Source organism: Narcine bancroftii, chromosome 12 (assembly GCF_036971445.1).
Source record: "Narcine bancroftii isolate sNarBan1 chromosome 12, sNarBan1.hap1, whole genome shotgun sequence".
Classification (NCBI taxonomy): domain Eukaryota; kingdom Metazoa; phylum Chordata; class Chondrichthyes; order Torpediniformes; family Narcinidae; genus Narcine; species Narcine bancroftii.
Genome location: NC_091480.1, coordinates 29,910,928 through 29,935,104, shown reverse-complemented (window position 1 = coordinate 29,935,104; position 24,177 = coordinate 29,910,928). Strand labels below are relative to the sequence as shown.

The 24,177-nt window shown below is 42.8% G+C and overlaps 2 protein-coding genes across 7 annotated transcripts in view; one reads left to right on the top strand and one right to left on the bottom strand.

Moving 5' to 3' along the window:
- The window catches only part of tsr3 (TSR3 ribosome maturation factor), a 57,987-nt gene extending 44,840 nt beyond the window's left edge, over positions 1 to 13,147 (top strand). The window contains exon 8 of one of the 3 annotated variants that reach the window (XM_069906613.1): positions 13,083 to 13,147. In XM_069906613.1, coding sequence (XP_069762714.1) covers positions 13,083 to 13,132 — 50 coding nt within the window. In that variant the 3' untranslated portion in view covers positions 13,133 to 13,147. Of the gene's footprint in view, positions 1 to 2,468; positions 2,672 to 13,082 lie in introns of those variants that run through there. The other 2 variants (XM_069906614.1, XM_069906616.1) reach the window with 2 other exon arrangements.
- Positions 1 to 24,177, bottom strand: part of baiap3 (BAI1 associated protein 3) — a 96,172-nt gene that overhangs the window by 27,854 nt on the left and 44,141 nt on the right. For all 4 annotated transcript variants that reach the window (XM_069906601.1, XM_069906604.1, XM_069906603.1 and 1 more), the window contains 10 exons: positions 18,572 to 18,674; positions 17,766 to 17,873; positions 16,914 to 17,006; positions 16,215 to 16,318; positions 15,753 to 15,870; positions 5,214 to 5,338; positions 3,448 to 3,538; positions 2,127 to 2,183; positions 700 to 797; positions 65 to 116 (listed from right to left, as the gene is read on the bottom strand). In XM_069906601.1, coding sequence (XP_069762702.1) covers positions 65 to 116; positions 700 to 797; positions 2,127 to 2,183; positions 3,448 to 3,538; positions 5,214 to 5,338; positions 15,753 to 15,870; positions 16,215 to 16,318; positions 16,914 to 17,006; positions 17,766 to 17,873; positions 18,572 to 18,674 — 949 coding nt within the window. The remainder of the gene's footprint in view (positions 1 to 64; positions 117 to 699; positions 798 to 2,126; positions 2,184 to 3,447; positions 3,539 to 5,213; positions 5,339 to 15,752; positions 15,871 to 16,214; positions 16,319 to 16,913; positions 17,007 to 17,765; positions 17,874 to 18,571; positions 18,675 to 24,177) is intronic.

The window sequence follows — 24,177 nt, the reverse complement described above, 5'->3', positions numbered from 1 at the left end:
GGCTTATTCTGAGCATCTCAGTTTCTCACACAGTAGATTCCATCTCAAATATTCCTAATCTTACCTGTTTCTCCAGGTGTTGGTAAGTCACACTGAAGTAATCGATCTTCAGAACACTAGTAGAAACAGAAAGAAATCTTCATTTTACAAGGATCATCAGCTCAGTGCAGTTATAATCTCTGAAGAAGTTTATTTGAATATTTCCATGAATATTGCATCCTCTCTATGGCACATCTTATTACTCCCTGACAAAGACTAAAGCACATCATCAAAATGGTCCAGCCAGATCCGTGAACCAAAACTGGATTCAAGAAAACAAGAATGTGTAGCCATTTTCCAAGAACAAGCTCAGTCTGCATTATTCCAGCTCCTGGTCTCTGACCAGATCCTGCAATCTCATCCCTGTACCTTCCTCACCAAATCCAAGCTTGCTTTGAACTGAGAAAATAGTCTATAATAAGTAAAAAAAATTGAAGCTACTCAGTGCAAGGGCTTTAGATCTGGTGATGTTTGCAGTGAATTACCTGCCCTCAAACAGAACAGAAAATAATTCCATAGAATACACCATAGAGTGATGGAAAGGAAGAAGCTTTACAATGTACCTGATCCAAATTGTAGTACAGGTTATACTTTATAGCATGGACATCCTTCATAAAGTAATTAAATTTCTATAAAAGAGAAAAAAAAACTGATCCTTACCTTACAAAAATGTTGTTGTAGACGTTTTGTTTTTTGCGTAGCTCTGTGCAAACTGTGTCGACCAGCTGGACCAGAGCCCTCAGCCGAGCATGGTCCGACTGCAATGTAAAGTTAGTGTTTTACAATGCAAGGAATCATCTGTTTCTAAACTTAACTCGGTTCCACCCCCAAACCATAATCTCCCCCACAGACTGAACCCAACCCACCCTCATAACCCCAACCCCGATCTGTCCCCTCCTCTGAAATCAACTCACCCTCACAGCCCCAACTCCAACCTGCTCCCATCTGAAACCAACTCACCATCATATCCCCAACTCCAACCTGCCCCCATCTGAAACCAACTCACCCTCACAGCCCCAACTCCAACCTGTACCCCCATCTGAAACCAACTCACCATCATATCCCCAACTCCAACCTGCCCCCATCTGAAACCAACTCACCCTCACATCCCCAACTCCAACCTGTACCCCCATCGAAACCAACTCATCCCCACAGCCCCAACTCCAACCTTCTTCTCTCTGAAACCAACTCACCCTCATAGCCCTAAATCCAACTTGTACCCATCTAAACTCAACTCAACCTCATAATCCCAACCCAAACTTACCTTCTCTCCCAAACATAATTCTCCTCCAAAATCCCAACTTGCTCACCACCCCACATCACCAAACCTCTCACCCAAAAAATCACAAACCCAACCTGCCCTCCACTCCAAATACAATTCAAAACCAAAAACCCTAAACTTCCCTCCACCCTAAACCCAACGTCCCCCAAACCTCAATTCAACCCAGCTCATCCCCAAAATCTCAACCCACCCTGCACCTCAAAATCCTCCAAACATAATGTTATCCAAACAAAACTCACCCCATTCTGATGAAAGGTTCTCAATCTGAAACATTACCTACATTTTACTCTCTCCTAGATGCCACTTGACTGTTATCTCCAGCATTCTCTGTCATTATTTCAGAATCCCAACAGGTCTATTTTTATTTTTGTCTTTCCCACTCTCAAGCATGCCCATTGCTTTCCTGCAGACAGATCCCTTGGGATGGAGCCACTTCATTTAGTCTCAGTTAACTAAAGGATGCAGTAACATGCTCCTTTAACTCGGTTGAAACAGTCATAATTTCCCAATAATCTAAACTTATCATTAATTTTTTTTAAATTGCAGATGCTGGAATGCTAAAGAGAATGTCTCTAAATCTAAAATGGTGGAAGTACTAAGCAGGTTTGGCTGCATATGTGAGAAAAGAACCCGTTTTAGGCCAAATTCTTTTTGTCAGAACTGATGAAATGATTTCCAGTGAGTTCAAACAAATGGTCTTCAAGTTGGCCATGAATTCATTAATGAACAGAGAGACTGAGTACCCCAGCCGCGATGGGCAACATTCCAAACATCTGCACGGCCTGCCTTTCTCACTTTAACATACCTCATTTTCGGGTTTGAGGCTATGATCCATTTTTTCATACCATTCAGATGTGGATTTCTATAAAAATAGCATGGTACAAATTAACTCAATGTCACTTTATGCAGGGCCAATTGATGCATTGTCACAATCTAAACATATCCTGAGTCTGATTGCAACTGTGTTGAACGAAGGCACTTGCTACCATTGTAAATTCCAAGATTTGAAGTTCTAAATCTAATCACTGCCTCAGATCTAACCCTCACTGGCACCAGCACAAAACTTACAATTCAGGAATTGAACACTCATTCCTGTGGCTCCCTGAGTTTTCTCTGCTGACATGTCTCTATCCATTTGAATCAACAGATGAAAGTTAGAGATGACTGCAGATTCTGAAACAACCTTTCTTGCCTTCCTTCTCACTATGAAGGTAATGGAAAAATTGAGCTACGTGGCAATGGCAACTAGTACGGTAGGAATGTGATCATCCACCACCTCGGTGTGTTCTCTCCAACTCCCATTGAGCCCTCATGCCATTTGCCACTATTTAACAAGAACAATAAATGTGCAGCATTTCTGTTGATATTAATCCATATTTGACTTTTTCCCTTGATTGTCTACTCTTAGCCTATATGTCTGGTGAATTTATATATTGTTGAGACTATGTTTCCACCTCTTCTTTATAAATAAGGATGAACAAAGGATCCTTTAGCATCTTTCCCACTGTGACCTTCCTCCATAGACATTTTATGTCTCATCCAGGATTATGTGGCAGAGAGGTCTCGCCAATGACACTTCATCTACAACCCTATTGAAAGCTTTGCATCAAGTTAAAAAGTAAGTTTGTAATAATCTGATTGTCCATCTACCACCAGACGAAAAAGTGTTTCTCTGGACCCCAACCCAACCTGCCCCCCTCTGAAACCAACTCACCCTCATAGCCCTAAATCCAACTTGTACCCATCTGAACTCAACTCAACTTTATAATCCCAACTCAAACTTACCTTCTCGCCCAAACACAATTCTCCTCCAAAATCCCAGCTTGCTCACCACCCCACACCACCAAACCTCTCACCCAAAAATCACAAACCCAACCTGCCCTCCACCCCAAATACAGTGTGCACACAAATACGCACACACAACCGTATAATAATTGCATAAATAAAAATATAATGTAAAATAAATATTTATAATTATTCAAGAATATTTTAATTAATAAGAGACCCAAGCTTACAGATTACCTCTCCTTCCATGAACAATGTTCAACTGAGGTAGATTGTCTATGATACTACTTTCTAGTTTATGCTGCCATTTCAGACTATTGGCAATGAAGTTCACAACGTACCTTTACAATTGTAACTATCTCTGTGTGGAGTGGTTTGTGAACAGGACCTAGGACTTTAAAAGCTTCCATGGAATAAATCTTCAGCATGCACCTGAAAAAAAGAATTGAAGATGAAACGGGAGCCTGGAGGATCGGAGAAAGAACAAGATAAAGTAAAAGAACCAGGACAGGGTCAGAGGAATAGAGCAAAATATGGAAGTCTGCAGACGCTGCGATTGCAGTAAAAACACAGAAATGTTGGAACTCAGCTGGTCTTGCAGCATCCATTGGAGGTCAAGATATATTACCGACATTTTGGGCCTGAACCCTTCTTCAAGGTATGAGAAAAGCAGGCAGCTCTTGAATAAAAGCAATGGCAGGGGAAAGAGTGCAGACCTGTAGGAAAAGGTGAAAATTGGATATGGAGAAGAAACCAGGAGAAAGGAAAGGTGAGAATTGATAGGGGGAGAGTGATTTGGTTCAAAAATAAACAGGAGAGAGAGAAAAAGCAAGAGAAAGCTAGAAAGAATAATAGAAAGTTTGACATTGGGTGCAACAGTGAGTGAAAGGCAAAAGAGGGAGAGAAAAATTTACAACACGGGAGAAGGTGAGTCAACCAGCTGTCCATACCAATCAAAAAAGGGCTCCCCTACCTAATCCCATCTTTTTGCCATGGGTCTGTGGCCCTGCAGATCACAACCCTTCATGTACACATCCAAGTACTGTTCGACGGTGGTGAGTGTCTCTGCCTTAATCTCCTTTCAGGCATGGATTCCACACCCTAACCACTCTCAGGATGTAAAATATTTCCTCATCTCCCATTTAATCCTTCCACCAATTACTTTAAATCTACACCGTTAATTTTTGATTCCTTACCTCAAGGAAAATAAGTCCTTCCCATTAGAGATATGGAGATGGGGAGTGAGAATTAGAGAGCAAAAGTGTCATTTGTTTTTGGCTAAACTGTGTTCTCTTCAGTACCGTGGACCCAGCACCATTTCTATGATGACCATCTTTCTGGGCCACATGGACCAAGAAATCCCCAGGTCCAATCATCTGTCTGAATGGCTGAGCTGGTCACTGAAGAGTTGATTGTTGTGATAATGTATCAAACATGACTACCACTGTTGATCACCAGTCAGTGAAGAGAAGATGGGCTGGGTTGGGGTTCAGATCAGTTCTCCTTGATCAATAATGTGACTGCACTCACTGGCCCAGTTTGACTTGATCTGGCATGGCTTACTCTGCCATCATGGTCTGGCCTGGAATGCCTTGGCTTGTTATAACTTGACCTGGCCTGACTTAGTCTCTATTAGTTCTGGCCACTTCATCACCATCAGATCACTGAAGATAAAGATCTGCCTTTTCCCTTGTCTTGGAATTTCTCTGCCTCCTTTGAGTTTCCGCTGCATTGGAAATGCTCTCTAATCACAGACACCACTCTGGCAGGAGTGGGGAAGGTGCAAGGGACAATTTATCATTTCTTCAAGTGTGATATACACTGATAAACCCTGCATGTGTATTCAGAGCTGAGAGATCCTGTTATCTCAATCCAGTCTGTCCAATCTCAGTGTGGTTCAACTTGCCCAGCATGTTCCACCATAGCCCAGTCTGTCTTTATTTGGTTGGGCCAATTAGATTCACTTGGTCTTGTCTGGCTTGACTCATTTTGGCCTTGTATGGTCTGGCCTGGTTTAAATCAGAATTTCTGATTTGCTCTGGCTTGGTTTTGCTTGTCCCAGTTTAATCTGGCATGGCTTGGTCTAGCACAACTCAGTCTGCATTACCTAAGCATCAGCTCCAGCTGCTTCAGTGCCTTCGGATCATTGAAGGGAAAGACCTGCCTCATCTTGTGTAGCAACATCCAGCAGTAATCGACAAAAAGGACAAAACTATCACCCAGGGATTCTTCCTGCAACAAACCAAAATTAAAGGTATAAGACAGGGTTGGTCAACCTACGGCTCAAGGGCCGGATACAGCCAGCAACCCAAGCTCAGCAATTAGCTGCACATTTTTTAAAAACCCCACCAACATTGCCATCTTGCACGAAAGCAGTTGGTTGGGCTGGCATAGTGCAGTGCATTGTGGGACAATTGAGTGCTGCCATGCTAGGCGGGCAGTGGGATCCAATTTTGAACGGGCAAGTGTTGAATTTGGAACGTGCGGGTTCAGTTCACAGGTAACAGACACTAACATCATCAGGCCAGCAGGGCGAGACTGGGCCAGTGGCAGTGAATGAGTGAAGCTAGTGTCAGGATCCCACAAGTCTATGCCTATGGAGCTATTTCGTGTGCAGAAAGGTAAAACTTGATACCTTAGCATTGTGTTTGCAGTTGATAAACTTCTTCTCCCATTAATTCTTACTGAGCCAGGCCTGATTCTTGTTAAAGGAGCTGAGAGCCTTTTCTCAGGTGCCAATTGTTATGAACGCTAAGGTTCAGGTCGGGTGGCACATTTAGTGGTAGTTGCTCATTAGTGTCTAATCTATCAAAACACTAATGTTGAAAATTACCCGAGTCTGTTGTGCTCACAAAAACAGGACACATTTTTAAAAATAAATTTAAACATAGAGCACTGTAACAGGCCAATTCGGCCCTATGAGTCCGTGCCACCCAACCCATGCCCCACTAAGCTACTTCACGGTAGGTTTTGAAGGATGGTAGGAAACCGGAGCCCCCAGAGAAAACCCACGCAGACATGGGGAGAACGTACAAACTCTTCGAACCCAGATCCACTCCTGATCATTGGCGCTGTAAAGGCGTTGCGCTAACTGCTGTGCCAACCATATTCAGATGGAACTTATTGAGATGCAGTGCAGCGATCAGCTGAAATCCAAATTGAATGCTGATAATGTGTCTTTGATTGTCTCCGACAAAAATGATCTTCCATATGAGAATTTTTAAAACTTGGTTGAGTACGCAAAAAAGATGGCATCACTGTTTGGCAGTACATACATGTGTGAGCAACTGTTCTCAGAAATGAAGTACACCAAGTGCCACTTGAGAACAAATATGACTAATGCCCATTTAGATGATGTCTTACTTTTAGCATTAACAACGATGTCACCCAACATCAAAATGCTTTCGAACAACAAACAAAATCAAGTTTCCCACTCATTGAGCTGATGTCTGTTTTGGGATTAGTTATTTTGCTTTCAAATTATGACTAATTTTTCTTCTTTGTGACTTTTATGTGTTTTTTGGGTCATTTTAATGACTAACTCGTGATTTTTGGTAAAACACAAGATTCTGTTGACACCGTGGTTCAGTGAAAAAGCACATAAATACTGGAGAAAATCAGCAGGTCAAACAGGTGCCTTTAATGTAGCAAAGGTAAAGATACATAACGTTGGTGATGTATCTTTACATTTGCTACATAAAGGCATTGTTTGACCTGCTGAGTTTCTCCAGCATTTGTGTATTTGTTCAACTCGTGATTCTTGGTGCATTTCCAGATTTGAAGATGCCTTCCCTGATCTGAAATGCATCGTCGGAGTTTTTTTTTTGAAAGGAATATGATTGATCTTGTTGCTTGAACCTTTTCTGTAGATTGGTTTTTTTTGATAAATTATTGTCATTTATGTTTATACATTGTACCTTATTTACTTCAAGCAGAGACAATCTATAACTTCAATTACATAATATCTGTGCTTCAGTATTTATTTCATTTCACAGACACACCATCCACCCCTCAAAAGGTTGCCTGCCTCTGGTATAAGACAACCAGAACAGTTGGAAAAGATCACTGAGGAGGTATTGTGCTAGGTGCCTCAAGAGTTAGATGCAATAAACCATCGGTGTCCTGTATTCCCCAGGGGTGGGTGTGATGTAGGTTTAATGGTGGAAGATGGTGAGAAAGTAACCAGCTCTTACAATTTGCTGTTAATTCTTCTGACAAGACTACAAGCTTCTGGATTCAGCCCTCATCAACATAAATTCTTGAAAGTGGTGTCATAGGCAGATAGGATTGTAAAGAGAACTTTTGGCATATTGGCCTTCATAAATCAAAGTATTGGGTATAGGAGTTGGGATATTATGGTAAAGTTGTATAAGACATTGGTGAGGCCAAATTTGGAGTATTGTGTGTAGTTTTGGTCACCTAACTACTGGAAAGATATCAAGATTGAAAGAGTATACAGACAATTTACTAGGATGTTGCCCGGATTTCAAGAACTGAGTTACAGGGAAAGGTTAAACAGGCAAGTATACATAAACTATGGCTGCATTCCATAAGTGATATGATTAAAGTTTTCTAATTAATTTAAGAAAATGAATTTCCTATATCTAAGGTTAGAGGGTCTGGTCAAAAAATCAGAGCAGGTCCCTAAATTCTAAAAGGAGAATGAGTGTAAGAGGACTTTATCTGAATGCATTCGAAACAAGGTCAATGAACTTCTGGCACAAATCAGTACAAAGGAGAATAAAATATCCAGAAGTATCAGGTAATGCAGAACGATTGACATGAAGGTATGGGAGATGGGGTAGCTCTCTTAATTAAGGATGAGAACAGAGTGATAGTGAGAAATGATACAAGATCGAAAGAGCAGAATGTTGAATCCATCTGGGTACAGATTACGAATAGTATGGGGGTAAAAGAAAAAGCTGGTGGGAGAAGTCTATAGGCTACCAAATAATATAATTACAGTGGCACAGACTGTAACCAAGAAATATCTGATGCATGTAGAATGTCATGCAGTTGTAATGGTTTAACTTGGATATAAATGGGCGAATCAAGTTGGATGAGGCATTCTTGAGGAGGAGTTCTCCTAGACCACAGGAACAACTTTCATAAGGCTCCTGTTCATTGACCACAGCCTGGCGTACAACAGCATCGTACTAGCAAAACTCAATTCAAAGCTGAAGACCTGGAACTCAACCCATCCTTCTGTAACAGGATCCTGGACTTCCTCAACGACAGACCCCAATCAGTCATCTCCTCTGCCAATTGGTCAGTAGAAATTACCAGAGCCTGAGGAGCCACAGAATTTTGCAAAGCTGACTTGACTGGCCCAAATGGTTCAGCTTACGATTGAGTTCTGATGATGGGCAGAACTGGTGAATTCTGGTTGTTTATCAATTGAGGACTTTCAGTTTCTTATTCAATGATGATCTATTTCCTGCTGTTTTTTCACATGTTGACCCAGATGTTGATTATCAGCCTCAGGGTAATCTTTGGAAGATGTTCATACAGAGTTTGCACAAAAACAAGTGTGGCTTGTACTGTTCCATTTGCTGATTGCAGCATTGCTTCGTAACCAATAAGCTTCACTATGACATGAACAATACAGATGATTTTCTTTTATCATTTGTTTAAATTGTTCTACTTTGTCATTGGCTTGTGGCCAGCCATGTGTGATGTGATATGTGAACCTTGTAAGTTTGAGTACTTGCTGAAGTTCTCACTGCTGAACATTATCTACTCGTACTACTTGCAGTGCATCAAATAGCACGATACATTCAAGCTTTGGTATGGTGGCATTCACAGATGTAGAACTAACAACTAACTCCAAGTATTTACGAATCTAGAGTGTTTCTACAAAACTTTTCGTAAGCCAAAATGGCATAAAGCAAAGAAGTGATTACCATTGGTTCTATGGGAAGAATTTTTGAGCGTTCCCATACCCAAAAAATAACCCACCAAATCATATCAAATAACACATAAAAACTAAAATAATACTAACATATCTTCTTCTTCTTTGGCTTGGCTTCGCGGACGAAGATTTATGGAGGGGGTAAAAAGTCCACGTCAGCTGCAGGCTCGTTTGTGGCTGACCAGTCCGATGCGGGACAGGCAGACACGATTGCAGCGGTTGCAAGGGAAAATTGGTTGGTTGGGGTTGGGTGTTGGGTTTTTCCTCCTTTGCCTTTTGTCAGTGAGGTGGGCTCTGCGGTCTTCTTCAAAGGAGGCTGCTGCCCGCCAAACTGTGAGGCGCCAAGATGCACGGTTTGAGGCGTTATCAGCCCACTGGCGGTGGTCAATGTGGCAGGCACCAAGAGATTTCTTTAGGCAGTCCTTGTACCTTTTCTTTGGTGCACCTCTGTCACGGTGGCCAGTGGAGAGCTCGCCATATAATACGATCTTGGGAAGGCGATGGTCCTCCATTCTGGAGACGTGACCCATCCAGCGCAGCTGGATCTTCAGCAGCGTGGACTCGATGCTGTCGACCTCTGCCATCTCGAGTACCTCGACGTTAGGGGTGTGAGCGCTCCAATGGATGTTGAGGATGGAGCGGAGACAACGCTGGTGGAAGCGTTCTAGGAGCCGTAGGTGGTGCCGGTAGAGGACCCATGATTCGGAGCCGAACAGGAGTGTGGGTATGACAACGGCTCTGTATACGCTTATCTTTGTGAGGTTTTTCAGTTGGTTGTTTTTCCAGACTCTTTTGTGTAGTCTTCCAAAGGCGCTATTTGCCTTGGCGAGTCTGTTGTCTATCTCATTGTCGATCCTTGCATCTGATGAAATGGTGCAGCCGAGATAGGTAAACTGGTTGACCGTTTTGAGTTTTGTGTGCCCGATGGAGATGTGGGGGGGCTGGTAGTCATGGTGGGGAGCTGGCTGATGGAGGACCTCAGTTTTCTTCAGGCTGACTTCCAGGCCAAACATTTTGGCAGTTTCCGCAAAGCAGGACGTCAAGCGCTGAAGAGCTGGCTCTGAATGGGCAACTAAAGCGGCATCATCTGCAAAGAGTAGTTCACGGACAAGTTTCTCTTGTGTCTTGGTGTGAGCTTGCAGGCGCCTCAGATTGAAGAGACTGCCATCCGTGCGGTACCGGATGTAAACAGCGTCTTCATTGTTGGGGTCTTTCATGGCTTGGTTCAGCATCATGCTGAAGAAGATTGAAAAGAGGGTTGGTGCGAGAACACAGCCTTGCTTCACGCCATTGTTAATGGAGAAGGGTTCAGAGAGCTCATTGCTGTATCTGACCCGACCTTGTTGGTTTTCGTGCAGTTGGATAATCATGTTGAGGAACTTTGGGGGACATCCGATGCGCTCTAGTATTTGCCAAAGCCCTTTCCTGCTCACGGTGTCGAAGGCTTTGGTGAGGTCAACAAAGGTGATGTAGAGTCCTTTGTTTTGTTCTCTACACTTTTCTTGGAGCTGTCTGAGGGCAAAGACCATGTCAGTGGTTCCTCTGTTAGCGCGAAAGCCGCACTGTGATTCTGGGAGAATATTCTCAGCGACACTAGGTATTATTCTATTTAGTAGAATCCTAGCGAAGATTTTGCCTGCAATGGAGAGCAACGTGATTCCCCTGTAGTTTGAGCAGTCTGATTTCTCGCCTTTGTTTTTGTACAGGGTGATGATGGTGGCATCACGAAGATCCTGAGGCAGTTTTCCTTGGTCCCAACAAAGCTTGAAAAACTCATGCAGTTTGGCATGCAGAGTTTTGCCGCCAGCCTTCCAGACTTCTGGGGGGATTCCATCCATACCTGCTGCTTTGCCACTTTTCAGTTGTTCGATTGCCTTATATGTCTCATCCAGGGTGGGAACCTCATCCAGCTCTAGCCTTAGGGGCTGTTGAGGGACCTCACGGACCCGTCCCCTGAAACCCTCTGGGATCAGTTGAAGACTACCATACTGCAATCCACTGAAGAGGTACTGGGCTTCTCCTCCAGGAAAAACAAGGACTGGTTTGACGAAAACAGCCAGGAAATCCAGGAGCTGCTGGCAAAGAAGCGAGCTGCCCACCAGGCTCACCTTACAAAGCCGTCCTGTCCAGAGAAGAAACAAGCCTTCCGTCGCGCATGCAGCCATCTTCAGCGCAAACTCCGGGAGATCCAAAATGAGTGGTGGACTAGCCTCGCCAAACGAACACAGCTCAGCGCGGACATTGGCGACTTCAGGGGTTTCTACGAGGCTCTAAAGGCTGTGTACGGCCCCTCACCCCAAGTCCAAAGCCCGCTGCGCAGCTCAGACGGCAAAGTCCTCCTCAGCGACAAGATCTCCATCCTCAACCGATGGTCAGAACACTAACATATAGTAAAAGCAGGAATGATATGATAAATACACAGTCGATATAAAGTAGAAATAATGTATGTACAGTGTTGTTTCACTTACCAGAATCGGGAAGACAGCGAGATTTGACAGCCCCACTTACAGCCCCGCTGGCTGCCCTGTGATCGCCTCGCCAGCCACGTGCTGACAACCACATCAGCCACCCTGTGACTGCCCCGCCAGCCGCCCTGTGACAGATTCACCAATGCCCTGTGATCAGCCTGCAAGCCGCACGCTCACAGCCCCGCTGGCCGCCCTGTGATCACCTCGCAAGCCGCATGCTGACAGCCACACCGGCCACCCTGTGACAGACACACCAGCCATGTGCTGACAGCCCCGTTGGCCACCCTGTGACCAACTTGTCGGCCACCATGTGACAGTCCCACCAGCCTCCCTGTGACAGCCTCACTGGCCCCTTTATTGTAAAAGCAAAAATCCTTTTATAAAAGCGAACACCGGTTTCTTCACAAAAGCAAATTTGCATAAAGGGAGTATTCGTAAGGCGGGGTATACCTGTATACATAAACAATCTGAAAGAAGGGAGAGAGTAAGTTTGCTGATGTCACTAAATTAAATAGAAAAGCAAATTGTACAGAGGATAAGAGAGAGAGTGCAGAGAGATATAGATAGGTTAAGTGAGTGGGCAAGGATCCGGCAGATGGAGTGAAATGTTGGCAAATGTGGAAGGAAAAATGGAAGATCAGAATATTATTTAAATGGCAAGCGATTGCAGCATGCTGCTGTGCAGAAGGACTTGGGAGTGCTTGTGCATGAATTGCAAATGGTTGGTTACAGGTTCAGCAGGCGATCAAGAAGGCAAATGGAATTTTGGCCTTTATTAAGAGCAGGGAGGTCATGCTGCAACTGTACAAAGTACTGGTGAGACCCGGAGTACTGCGTGCAGTTCTAGTCTCCTTACTTGAAGAAGGATGTACCGGTTTTGGAGGTGGTGTAGAGGAGGTTCCAGGGTTGATTCCAGGGATGAAGGGGTTGGCCTATAAGGAGAGATTGAATTGTCTGGGACTATACTCGTTGGAATTTAGAAGAATGAAAGGGGATCTTATAGAAACATAAAATTATGAAAGGCATACAGTAGATAAGATTGAGGTAGGTAAGTTGTTTATGTTAGTAAAGGATAACAGAACTGGGGACATAGTCTCAAGATTCAGGGTAGTAAATTTGGGACAGAGATAAGGAGGAACTGCTTTTCCCAGAGGGTGAAGAATCTGCGGAATTTGCTGCCCATTGAAGCAGTGGAGGGGACCAGGTTGGATAGATTTCTTAATAGCAATGGAATTAAGGGATTTGGGGAAAAGGCACCTGGAGATGAGCCTATCATCAGATCAGCCATGATCACACTGAATGGCAGACCGCAGGCTGGACAGCCTACTCTTGCTCCTATTTCTTATGTTCTTAATAATTGCTACAGCAGGATGGTCATCGACAATCACAAGCAAATGATCCCCAGAATATAGATCTGCAAAGCCAATACTGACCCCTGATCTTCTGGAAAACTCTTGACATTTATATCAGTTCCTTTGACTTAAAAATGTGGTTCTTTCTCATGTGTTTTTGGTAATTTTGTGACCAATCAAACAACATCTACTCAGGAACCCAATCTTTCTTAACCATTGTTTAATTTTCTTCATTCCTTCATCAGCTCCATGCACAGTGTCCTTTGTGCAAAATGGGACAAGTTCAAGTTCTTAGATCGGTGCAGTTGGACACTTAAAGGTATATTTGCAGTGTATATATAACATCACTAGAGGGGGTATGTTCCATGATCGTTTTCCATTTTGTGCCTGAATTGTTGTTCTCAGGGATGAAACAAATCTTGCTGAGTTACTGTTTTGATTTTTCTTAATGTCATGTTCCTGTATTCATACTCCGATAACCAATATTTATTGTCTATGGCACTTTCTTCACAACACTGGAGTCATTCATTTGTGATTTTTACAATGGAAGGAGCTGAGCTGTGTTAATACTCAGAAGAGTATCACGTCCACATGAGATTAAATAAAATGTCATGTTGACTTTCGTGGAATTAATGTTATTTGAGATGAAAATATTATTTTAAAGGTGAAATACACTTCAAACCTATAAAGATATGATACTATTTTGTTATGAAATGTTCTCACAGAGCATTTCCTCACTGAGTTAAATGCTGGTTCACTTATTGTGTTAATAGATCCATCTGTATCAACGAGTACACTGAATGGCAAGCTACAAAGGTTCACTTCCAGCCATGACTAAGTGTTCTGATGTATGTGATAAATAACTCAGAATTATTAGCATTATTATTGACTTCTGCATTGGCTTCAACATTGCTGTCTGATATATACATACATACAGCACCGTAACAGACCATTTCAGCCCTCGAGCCCATGCTGTCCAATTTACGCGCAACTAACCTACACCCCTGGTAAGTTTTGAGCGGTGGGAGGAAACTGGAGCCCCCAGGGAAAATCCATGCAGACACGGAAAACATACAAACTCCTTACAGACAGCACGGGATTCAAACCCTAGTCTCGATCGCTGGCACTGTAAAAGCAATGTGCTAACTGCTACGCCAATTGTGATCTGATGAGGTTTGATGCACTGGGTTTACTGAATGACAAACTCTTGCAACGTGACTTGTGGGGCTTCCCCTTAGCAGGTCATTTTTCTATGTGTAGTTGGCATGGGAGTTAAGTTTGCGATGACAACAAAATTGGCAGTAAAGTGGACAGTGAAGAAGGTCATCTAAGGTTGCAATATGATCCAGATAACTGGATAAATGAGCCAAGAAAGATATCATTAAACTGGAAAAGGTATAGAAAACGTTCATGAGAGTGTTGCCAGCACCAGTCGGCTTGAAATACAAATGGAGGCTAGATAGGGTGGGATTTTCTCCATGAACTTAGGAGGCCAAGAGTGGACCTTTGAAAGATTTATAAAAACGCGAGGAGCCTCGATACGGTAAATAGTCACAGCTTTTTTCCTAAATTTAGGTGAATCTAAAACCAGAAGACATAAATTTAAGGTGAGAGGAGAAAAATTATAAGGGACCTGAGGGGCACCTTCTTCATGCCAAGGCTGCCAGAGGAAGTGGTAAAAGTGGGGATCATTCTCAAGTTCAAAAGACATTTAGACATGTATTGTATATTGAGTGGGAAAGGTTTAGAAGAATATGGGTTGAATGCAAGCAGATGGAACTGGTTTGGTGCTGAAGGGACTGTTTCCATGTTGCAGAACTCTTTGACTTTATTGCACCATGATAACTGCCATTAAAGGAGCAACACTGCTTCGAGTTCTGGGTGTTTGTTCTCCGTCATTGGTTTCAAGAGATATGTTCTTGTCTGGTATTTATTTCACTTCTGATGGTACCTTGCACTATCTGTCATTATAGATCCTGTCATTGCCCCATCCTCTGTTCAGTGGGCAGAACCAAGGATGCTTCAAATGCACAAGGTTAGGCATTTCTGTCGCCATCTTACGAAAGAGCAAATGCAGTGTTGCTGCACCAAATGTACCATGTCTTACTGTTTGTTCAAATGTAAATGGTCAATCTTGGTTGGCCTGCGCACACTGTGCTCACGAGACGAGTTGTTAGAAATTACTTCTGCAGACGCAGAGTAATCTGACATCCTGTCACAGTTACCGACAGCTGTGAGTAAATCTCATGAAAAGGACTAGAATCAGTAACACAAGTATGATCTGGATGTTCAGAGTGTTAACTACAATCCCACTTTGTTCATCACCAGTGCAAACTGTATCTGAACAATGCTTGTGGTACATGATTAATTGGGTAAATTCACTACTTAATGATGTAATTCAATAGCTGCTTTCTTTATGAAAGGCTCAGCCTGCATGCAGTTTTAAGAAGAAATATTCTTATAAAGGAAGTGCACTAATGTAGTATAGCAATAATACACAACAGGGCACATGAAATTAAAGCCCGTAGATCGAGATGTGCACATGAGCATTCACACGACTGTTAGTAATGTGTACCTTATTAAAAGCATGGGAAAGAGAGCAAGATGCATGATACAGACACTCACTCACACATCAACAAACAAGGGACACAAACAAATGCAGAATTGCTTAGTAACTCGCGCGCGCGCGCTACCATTCCATTTAAAGAAACATTCCATCCAAACATTGCCTGACTAAAGCTGTGTCTTGGGGATAGTTTGGTAACATGGGGAAATATTAAAGAGAGTAGAGCACATGGGAACAATGTAAACTGACAGGATCTTTGTAATTTTCCACCACAAGAAGCAGTGAAGTGGTGGGAGAGAGGAATAGGTTTTACCAGCGATAGTCAGTGATCCCAGTACCTTAACCTTACCTGCTCTTGAGTGAGAACATTCAGGTCTAACTTCCCATCCATGTCCTCAAGGAGCTGGAGAAGGAAGCCATAGTCCACAGGCTGGAGCTGATGATGTTTGCTGTAAGCCAGCCACTCACTGGAGGGATGAGGGACAAAGTTACCCACTCAGTTTTTCTGTTACATGTGGTTCATTCATTTATAAAGTATCTGATGAACAACAAAAATGGAGTTTCATTCCATATCCAACCCTTGCTTATTTTCCATGAGAGAATATTTAAAGGATAGTGTAGAGGAAATGTTATTTTTCATCTAACCTGTGCTGTAACTGTCCTGGGGGTGATTGACGTAGCTCTCTTCATAAAGGATGTCTTCCCAATACTTGGCTCTCAAAATTATGAATGGCAATAACAATATGTAAAGCATTACTACCTTCAGAAGGTTTTATTACTTATGGAAAAGGACAATGAGAGTTATACGCACATAGATGTCTTCTGTTGAGGTGAAAGGTCCATTTGCATAGCATGCTGGGAGAGAATGGTGACAGCGTGATTGCTGAGGCCTCCATGGAAAATGCTTTGGTCAGTCTGTGGAAAGGAGAGGAGTCAGAACCACCCACTGGCCCCCTTCAGCCATACAAGTGCTGTGAGAAGTTTCCTCCCTGCCCTGGTCATGAAGGTGCCAACTCAGCATTCAGCCAGAAGGACTGATGATGGTGAGAGGGGAGCAGAATCCTGAGGTTTTGGCCATCACTGTTGATGACGATCTCCTCTCATGACGAAGACAAGAATGGGATCTTGCTAGGCTTTAGTCCTCAGCCCACTGGAACACAGGATGCAAATAACCAACCATCCCTTACCATGTGAGTGTTGATGGCCAACACAGGTCAGGTGGGCTGGAGGGCCTATTTCCTTGCTTCATCTCTTTTTGACTGTGATGAATCAACACAAAACAGTAACAGAAGCTGACACCTCATTATCTACATGCAGCGCGAGGAAACTCCCACTTATCACGCCTTAAATTATAAATAACAAGAAATGCTTTTACATCTGTTGTTGGTACAAAACATTCAATTGAGGAGTGTGAACATGCATGAGAAATGTTAACGTTCGTGTGTGCTATGTCCACGTAAGCCTGAGATCTGCAAACCTGCCCCAGTCCTTTGTGACAAGAGGCACTTACCCGGAGTTTGGAAAGGTCGGTTGTTATTAGCTGTCTCAGCAGCAACTCATGGATCATCATGGGTGCCATCATCTTGCATGACTCTGTATCTCTCTGCAAGAAGAGGTAACAGCCATCACAGGCAGTAAGCCCACTGCTCTTCCCTTCTCACCGAACAAAATGAGACCTGGCAGGTTTCGGTCCCTCTCTTGAAGGTGCTGACTCTGGTACATGGAATATTACTGGGGAATGGGTCCCTCACTCTCCCACAGACACTGATTCTCACTGGGGAATGGGTCCCTCCCTGTCCCACAAACACTGATTCTCACTGGGGAATGGGTCCCTCCCTGTCCCACAGACACTGATTCTTACTGGGGAATGTGTTCCTCACTCTCCCACAGACACTGATTCTCATTGGGGAATAGGTCCCTCCCTGTCCCACAGACACTGATTCTCACTGGGGAATGGGTCCCTCGCTCTCCCACAGACATTGATTCTCACTGGGGAATGGGTCCCTCCCTGTCCCATAGTGACTTTTACTGGGGAATAGGTTTCTCATTCTCCCGCAGTCACTGATTCTCCCTATGTATAGGCCCTCTTCCTGAAGCTGGTGGTGAATCTTCCCATTGTTCTCATCAGCCTTTCCTTTATCTCTGCTCAGTGATATTTCAATGTCTGAAGCCTCAGCAAAATACTAAGCTGTGCAACCTGAAGCTTCAGGTTGGCTGAGTCTTCAGTTCCCACAAACAGAAGCCCAGCCTTTCAGTAAGAAGCAGATGACATAATACTGAGCCATGCTAGAGCACATGTAATGGTGGCATCACTTTCCCAATGCAATTGTGCTTGTGCCATCCCAGCCCCCTATCCCAATACCTGCATCATGGTCAGCGAGAGAAGGAGGTGACAGTCTCCTTCCACCCGGGAAGAGCTTGAACGAGGCTCCAACTTATACCACATATCAATCCCTTCAACTGGAATTTCCTGATGAAGGAACATAAAATATTAGATTTCAGTCCAAAATGAATCTGACATTGAACCGTGGCAGGGTTTGGACTCCTCTTGGGTTTCTGTAGATGGTGTAACCTGCTGGGGCCTGGAGTCAATAGTGTAACCTATTCAGCCCTGGGGTCAGTGGTGTAACCTGATGGGTCTGGAGTCAGTGGTGTAACCTGCTGGGATCTGGGGTCATTGATGTAATCTGCAGGGCCCTGGGGTCAGTGGTGTAACCTGCTGGGAGTTTGGAGTCAGTGGTGTAACCTGCTGGGAGTCTGGAGTCAGTGGTGTAACCTGTTGGAGTCTGGAATTTGGGGTTATTGATGTAACCTGCTGGGCACTGGGGACAGTGGTGTAACCTGCTAGGGTCTGGAATCAGTGCTGTAACCTGTTGCGATCTGGGGTTAGTGGTGTAACCTGGTGAGGTCTGGGGCCAGTGATGTTGCCTAGAACACAGCCCAAAGCCAAGCTCTGCAACATGGTCTTTTTCTGTTTTAAGGACCGACCTTGCCTGTGGGTCTGATGCTAGTTCATGGGACTGGGTACAGGTTGAGTGCATCTGGATCACAGACAGGGGACCTGTGGTGAGACATGATGTACCCTGAAATCTAGGTCCTGTGGGGATCTGGACTGCAGCCTGAGATCTGCTTCCTCCTGTTGTTGCCTGTTTCCAACATCACACTCACACTGAGAGGAATATCGAGGCAGCCGAGAAAATCGTCATTGTTTTCTTCCTGTGATCCAGAGGTCCCATTAGCTCGAGCCGACTTCATGATCTGTTTGAAATACCTAAATAATCAAAATGACAGTCAATGAAGTTTAAGAGTCAAGATATTTTGACGTCAGAGGTCAGGATCTAACAAACAAACCATCACCAAGCGAATGGTGGTTATGGGATTGTGAACTGAGCATTTAGCCAAACTCCTTCAGCAACTGCAAAGTAAATATCAATGCTCCCTTTTATACAGGCTGGGCTGGAGCTTGCAGAACTCCCAGTATGCTGTTGCATAGAAAGAAAATTCCCAATTAATTCATACTGCTTTTACATTTATGCATTGGAAAATATGGATTAACAGGAAAGGTTTAGAGAAAAGTGAGCCAGGTGTGGTCGGCATGGACCAAGGGACTGTTTCTGTGCCGTAGAATTCTATGATTCTATGCAGTTGGAGGTCAAGAGCAATTAATTCTAGGTACAGAACACTCTTTGGTACCTGGCACATGGGGATTGGTAGATGCCAGATAAGTGAATTTTACGGTTGCTTGAGATTCTGTGTTGCATGGATTGGCAAACTGACCACTGCAGGTGCCAATTTTAAACTTTATGTTTTATATCTATTTAATTTTCACAATTTTTTTGCCAGTTGTTTGAGGCTGCCTGCCATTGGTTGAATTCTGGATAATGAGGGTTTTACTGTAATATTTAATTTTCTATAAATAAACCTAATAAGAAAGAAAAAAAGTCTTGTTTAGAAAAGGTCTGACAAAATCTTCCAAGGTAGGTGGAATAAAATGTCTCCGTGCCCAAATGAGAAAGAGCTAAGGCTATTTTGACCGAAATCCATACTTTTCATTGATTGGTTCTTGCCAAGTACATTCTAAATCTTGCTACTCGTTCAAGCACTGATAATGGCCAATGAGTGTAGATAAAGTGGAATTTGCATGTTCTAACCGTGATCATATAGGTTTCCCTCAAGTGCTTCTATTTCCTCTTGTATGCCAAAGATATGTGGGCCAGTGGGTAAATAATGTAAATTACTCAGTTCAGGTGGCTGGTGGGAGGAGTTATTAGACCAGAGGGGGAATGGGATTGATGGTATTTGCTCTGGAATAACTCAATAGATCAAGAGGAAGGAAGTTCCCATTGGTGGAAGAGTTAAAAACCAGGGTAGGAAGGAATAGAGCTGATTGACAAATGTTGATTCTGTTATTAACCTGGATACACTGGACAACAAATATTTTCAAAAGGTTTGCTTCCTGAAAAAAAATGGTGGTTTACGATAGACAACTTCAAGATGAACAGAAAGATCATTTCATATTTTCTACATCACGTAGCAAGTTGGAGAAACATTAAGTGAGCTTTTGTTGAATTTAGCATGCTTAATCACATAATGATGCTCTCAGATTGACTGCACATGTTGCACAACAAATGTGAGGACCCCAGGGTTTGTCTTGGTCACCAATTTTACAACCAATGTAGAGCTCATTGGTTTTCTTAATAAGTGCAGTCATGCTGCGTCTTTGAGCCTTAATTCTGCTACAAATATAACTGAATATATTGCGGCTGCGGCTACATTGACGAGACATTTCTGCTGTTTTGAATTTTCCCGAAGACAATAAATGCTATTGTTAAGTACCCTCATTATGCAATTGCCTGAAGAACATGTGCATCAATATGCCTGATTATAGATTGATAATCAATGTAATGCACAGCATCTGTATCTGTGAGCTGCTTTTATAGCCTGACTGCATCTATCCTGACTAAGCATGACCAGGCCCAAGTCAACATTTGCATAGCACTTGCCCTGAGTACATACCCAGGCATGCTTGGACTGACCAAAACAGCTTGCTTTATGGGCAATATTCTTGTAGACTTAAAATATGACACTATCTAAAAAACAGTATGTGATAAAGTGATCTTCATGATCAGCAGCACCAAATCCATAAAATACACCCAAAAGTGTTCAAGAAGAAAAATCTCCATTGGCCAGTGTAGTTAAATGTTCTTTGAACAAAGATGAACAAAGGGAAGATCAGAAAAGGCTGAGATCTATTCTGAGATCACCACAGAAGAAATCCTTCTTGTGGTTAAAATAATGATTGAAGTCAGGGTCTTGCCTTTCTTTTAAAATTATATTTAGAGGAAGTGAGGTAGAGTGTTCCAGGAAAGATTTAGGGAGAGAGGGTAGAATCACTTGGGGAAAGGATTCAGCTTAATGCCCCAATTGATTAGAGGACATCTGAAAGAACCAGTGGCTTTCCGTTGTAAAGTTGAACTGTGCAGACTGTGCAATGACTAGAGCCTTCCAAGGGGAAGAGCGAGAGCTATTGCAGAGAGTGGATTCTAGACCATTGCCTTTCCGCCTCTTCCAAGGCCAGTGAACATGGGAACATCGGAATAGAAGGAGCTGAAGAGCATTTGACCTCTCCTACCTACTCTTCCATTTAATCAAAGCAGGACTTGCATGTATTTTCTTTTAAACTTCAATTCCTGTACTAACACATTTTTCTCCATTCCATTCATATCCAAAAATCTATCTTCTTTATACCCGGTGATTGAACCTCCAAATCCCTCTTCAACAGAAAGATTCACTACTGTGGATGAAAAATATCTTCTAACTCTCTCTTGAATGTTACCCTCTTATTTTGAAACATTGTCCCTGCTTCTGGCCACCCCACCCAAGGGAAATTAACCCTGTAATAATTTTGTATCTTTCAATGAAATCTTATCCAATTTTTCTAAACTCTGGAGGATATCGGCACAACCTGTTTCATTTCTCATTTGAGAATCCATTAATCGGCAAAAGCAACCTTCACTGTATTCCTTCTATCACATATTAGCCTAGTTAGGAAGAATAAACCTGCACAGTAAATTGCAGGTGTAGTCTCACCAGGGCCATTACAGTAAAATGTCTTTAGCCTTGTGCTTAAACCCTCTTGCAATAAAAACCAATGTGCTGTTTGCATTCATAATTACTATCTGCATGTTAATTTTCACTAATTTTTTTTTTTTTTTTTTTTAATTTTTCACACCATAAATCACAATAGCCATGATATACACTTTTTCTTTTCCACACATTTACAGTGACTTTTTCTCCCTCCCCCCTCCCTCCTCCCAAGCCACCCCCCCATCCCTCCCCCCTTAATTTTCACTAATTGATGAATGATGACACTCGGTCTCTCACCATTTAACAATTGTTTCATTACTTTGCCTTTCAAAGAGGATGATTTCACATTTTCTATATAACATTCCATCTTCATTCACTCAACCTGTCTGTAGTATGCAGAAAACTCCTGACATGCTCCTCGCAAATTAAAGGCCACCCCCCCCCCCTCCCAGCAGTTTTGGATGAACTTGGAGATACTGCCCTTGATATTAACAGCAGTAATTGACATTAAATTAACATGATTAATAGCTCGAGTCCAAGCACTCATCTCTGCAGCATTCCAATAGTCACAACCTTCCAACATGAAATTGACCTGTTTATTCCCATTTTTTGTTTTCTATCAGTCAATCCTCAGTCCACTCCCTTTTATGATGCCCAATCCCATGCACTTTGTTTACTGATCTCTTGAGTGGCACCCCATCAAAGGTCTCTGAAAACCCACCAGTTCTCATGGAGCTACTGAGCTGTCACAATTGAAAGAAACTCTTTAAAAATTTGTCAAGCATGACTTTGTGCCACTGGAATTGCAGTGGACACGACAAAATAACCACCCAGGGCGTTTCTAGAATGAATCAAATGGATTTACTCTTCATCACCCATGCAAGCTTTTAAAAGCCAGAATCATGTGCTTGACACGCGCTGACATCATCATGCACTGATGTCACATGGCCGGTTCGATGTTTTCTGGGAGTTATAGTGCCGGTACAATTTCAAGTATAAATCCCAATTGTGCTTGGCTAATTCAAATACAGTAAAAGTCTGGTATCCAGGAGCTATGGGGGTTGGTAGATGCTGGATAAGACTAAATGACCACTTGGTAGTACCAATTCTAAATGTTTGTATTTTTTGCCTATTTATTTTCTGCAATTTTTTTTGCCAGTTGCTTGAGGCTGCTGCTTGCTTGAATTCAGGATAACTGAGATTCCATTGTATTATTTTCTAAGTGCTCTGTATCCACTTTCTTTGTTATACATTTTAGCTTTCACTACTATTGATGTCAAAATCAGTAATTCCCCATTTTCTTACTTGTACTTCCAATCTGTGAGATTCATTCTGGAATCAATGGAATTTTGGGAGGCAAATAACAGTGATCCTGGCCACCTCTGTGAAAACCAGGGGATGCAGTGTACCAGGCCCTGGGGATTTATTCCAGTATAATAATTTCTTTGAGCTTTTCATTCATTAAAAACCTAAGATTCTCCACCATTTTCAGGCTTTAATATTTTATTTCATGAAGTTAGACACAACCTATTTATCTAATATTCCTGCCATTTCCTTATTCCCCAGGATAACTTCTCTCAATCTCTAGGTGACAGTCACTAATCCTTTCTTTTTACAGATCTCAAGGAATGTTTACATTCTGTATTTGATTGTTCCTGCTAAATCACTTTCCCTTTCAATTTCTCAACCCACTGCTGAAGATTTCCCTGTCATCTTTTTGACATCCTAACCAACATTGCAATGACATTTTACTTATTATATCTTCTATAAGTTGCTATCAGAGGAGATTTACCAACTTGGAGATAATAAAGGGTTTGGGTTTCTCAAGAACTGTCTTAGTTCAGTTTCTCACTTTTGCTTGTGACTTGGACCATGTGGAAAACTAATAAGACTCAACTTCATGTGTTGCAGTAAGAGACCCTTAGAGATAGGGTACTGCTAACCATGGGAAACTCTGTGAACTACTGACTGGCTGTGCTTTGAGTTGGTGCTGCCAACCATGGGAAACTCTGTGAACTACTGACTGGCTGTGCTTTGAGTTGGTGCTGCTAACCATGGGAAACTCTGTGAACTACTGACTGGCTGTGCTTTGAGTTGGTGCTGCTAACCATGGGAAACTCTGTGAACTATTTGTTGGTGTACCTCAAGTTTGACTGATTGAATGAAGCCAGAAACTGTGGATAAGTAGTTTGTTAGTGAAAATAGCAAAAACACACAGAAATGCTGGAGGAACTCAGCGGGTCTCACAATGTCCATAGGAGGTAAAAATATATTACCAATTTTTTGGGCTTGAACCCTTCTTCAAGGAATAAACAAAGGACAGGAAGGCATAAGAATAAAGACTGAAGAATGGTTGGGGGAGGGCTCCAGACCAATAAAATGTGCAACATTGGATATGATAAGAAGGTGAGAATTGATTTTGGCTCTGTGAAAGGAGACAGAAGGAAAAGAGGGGAGAGAGAGAGAGAGACAGACAGACAGACAGACAGAGCTGGGGGAAAGACAACAGGGGAAAGAAAGGAGGGGAGTGTTTTAATGGAAATCAGAAATCGATGTTAATGGCAACCAGTTGGAAGTTTCCCAGACAGAAGACGAGGTGTTGTTCCTCCAATTTGCAGGTGGTCTCAGTCTGGCAGTGCATGAGACCACCCACAGACATGTCAGCAAGGGAATGAGATGGAGAATTG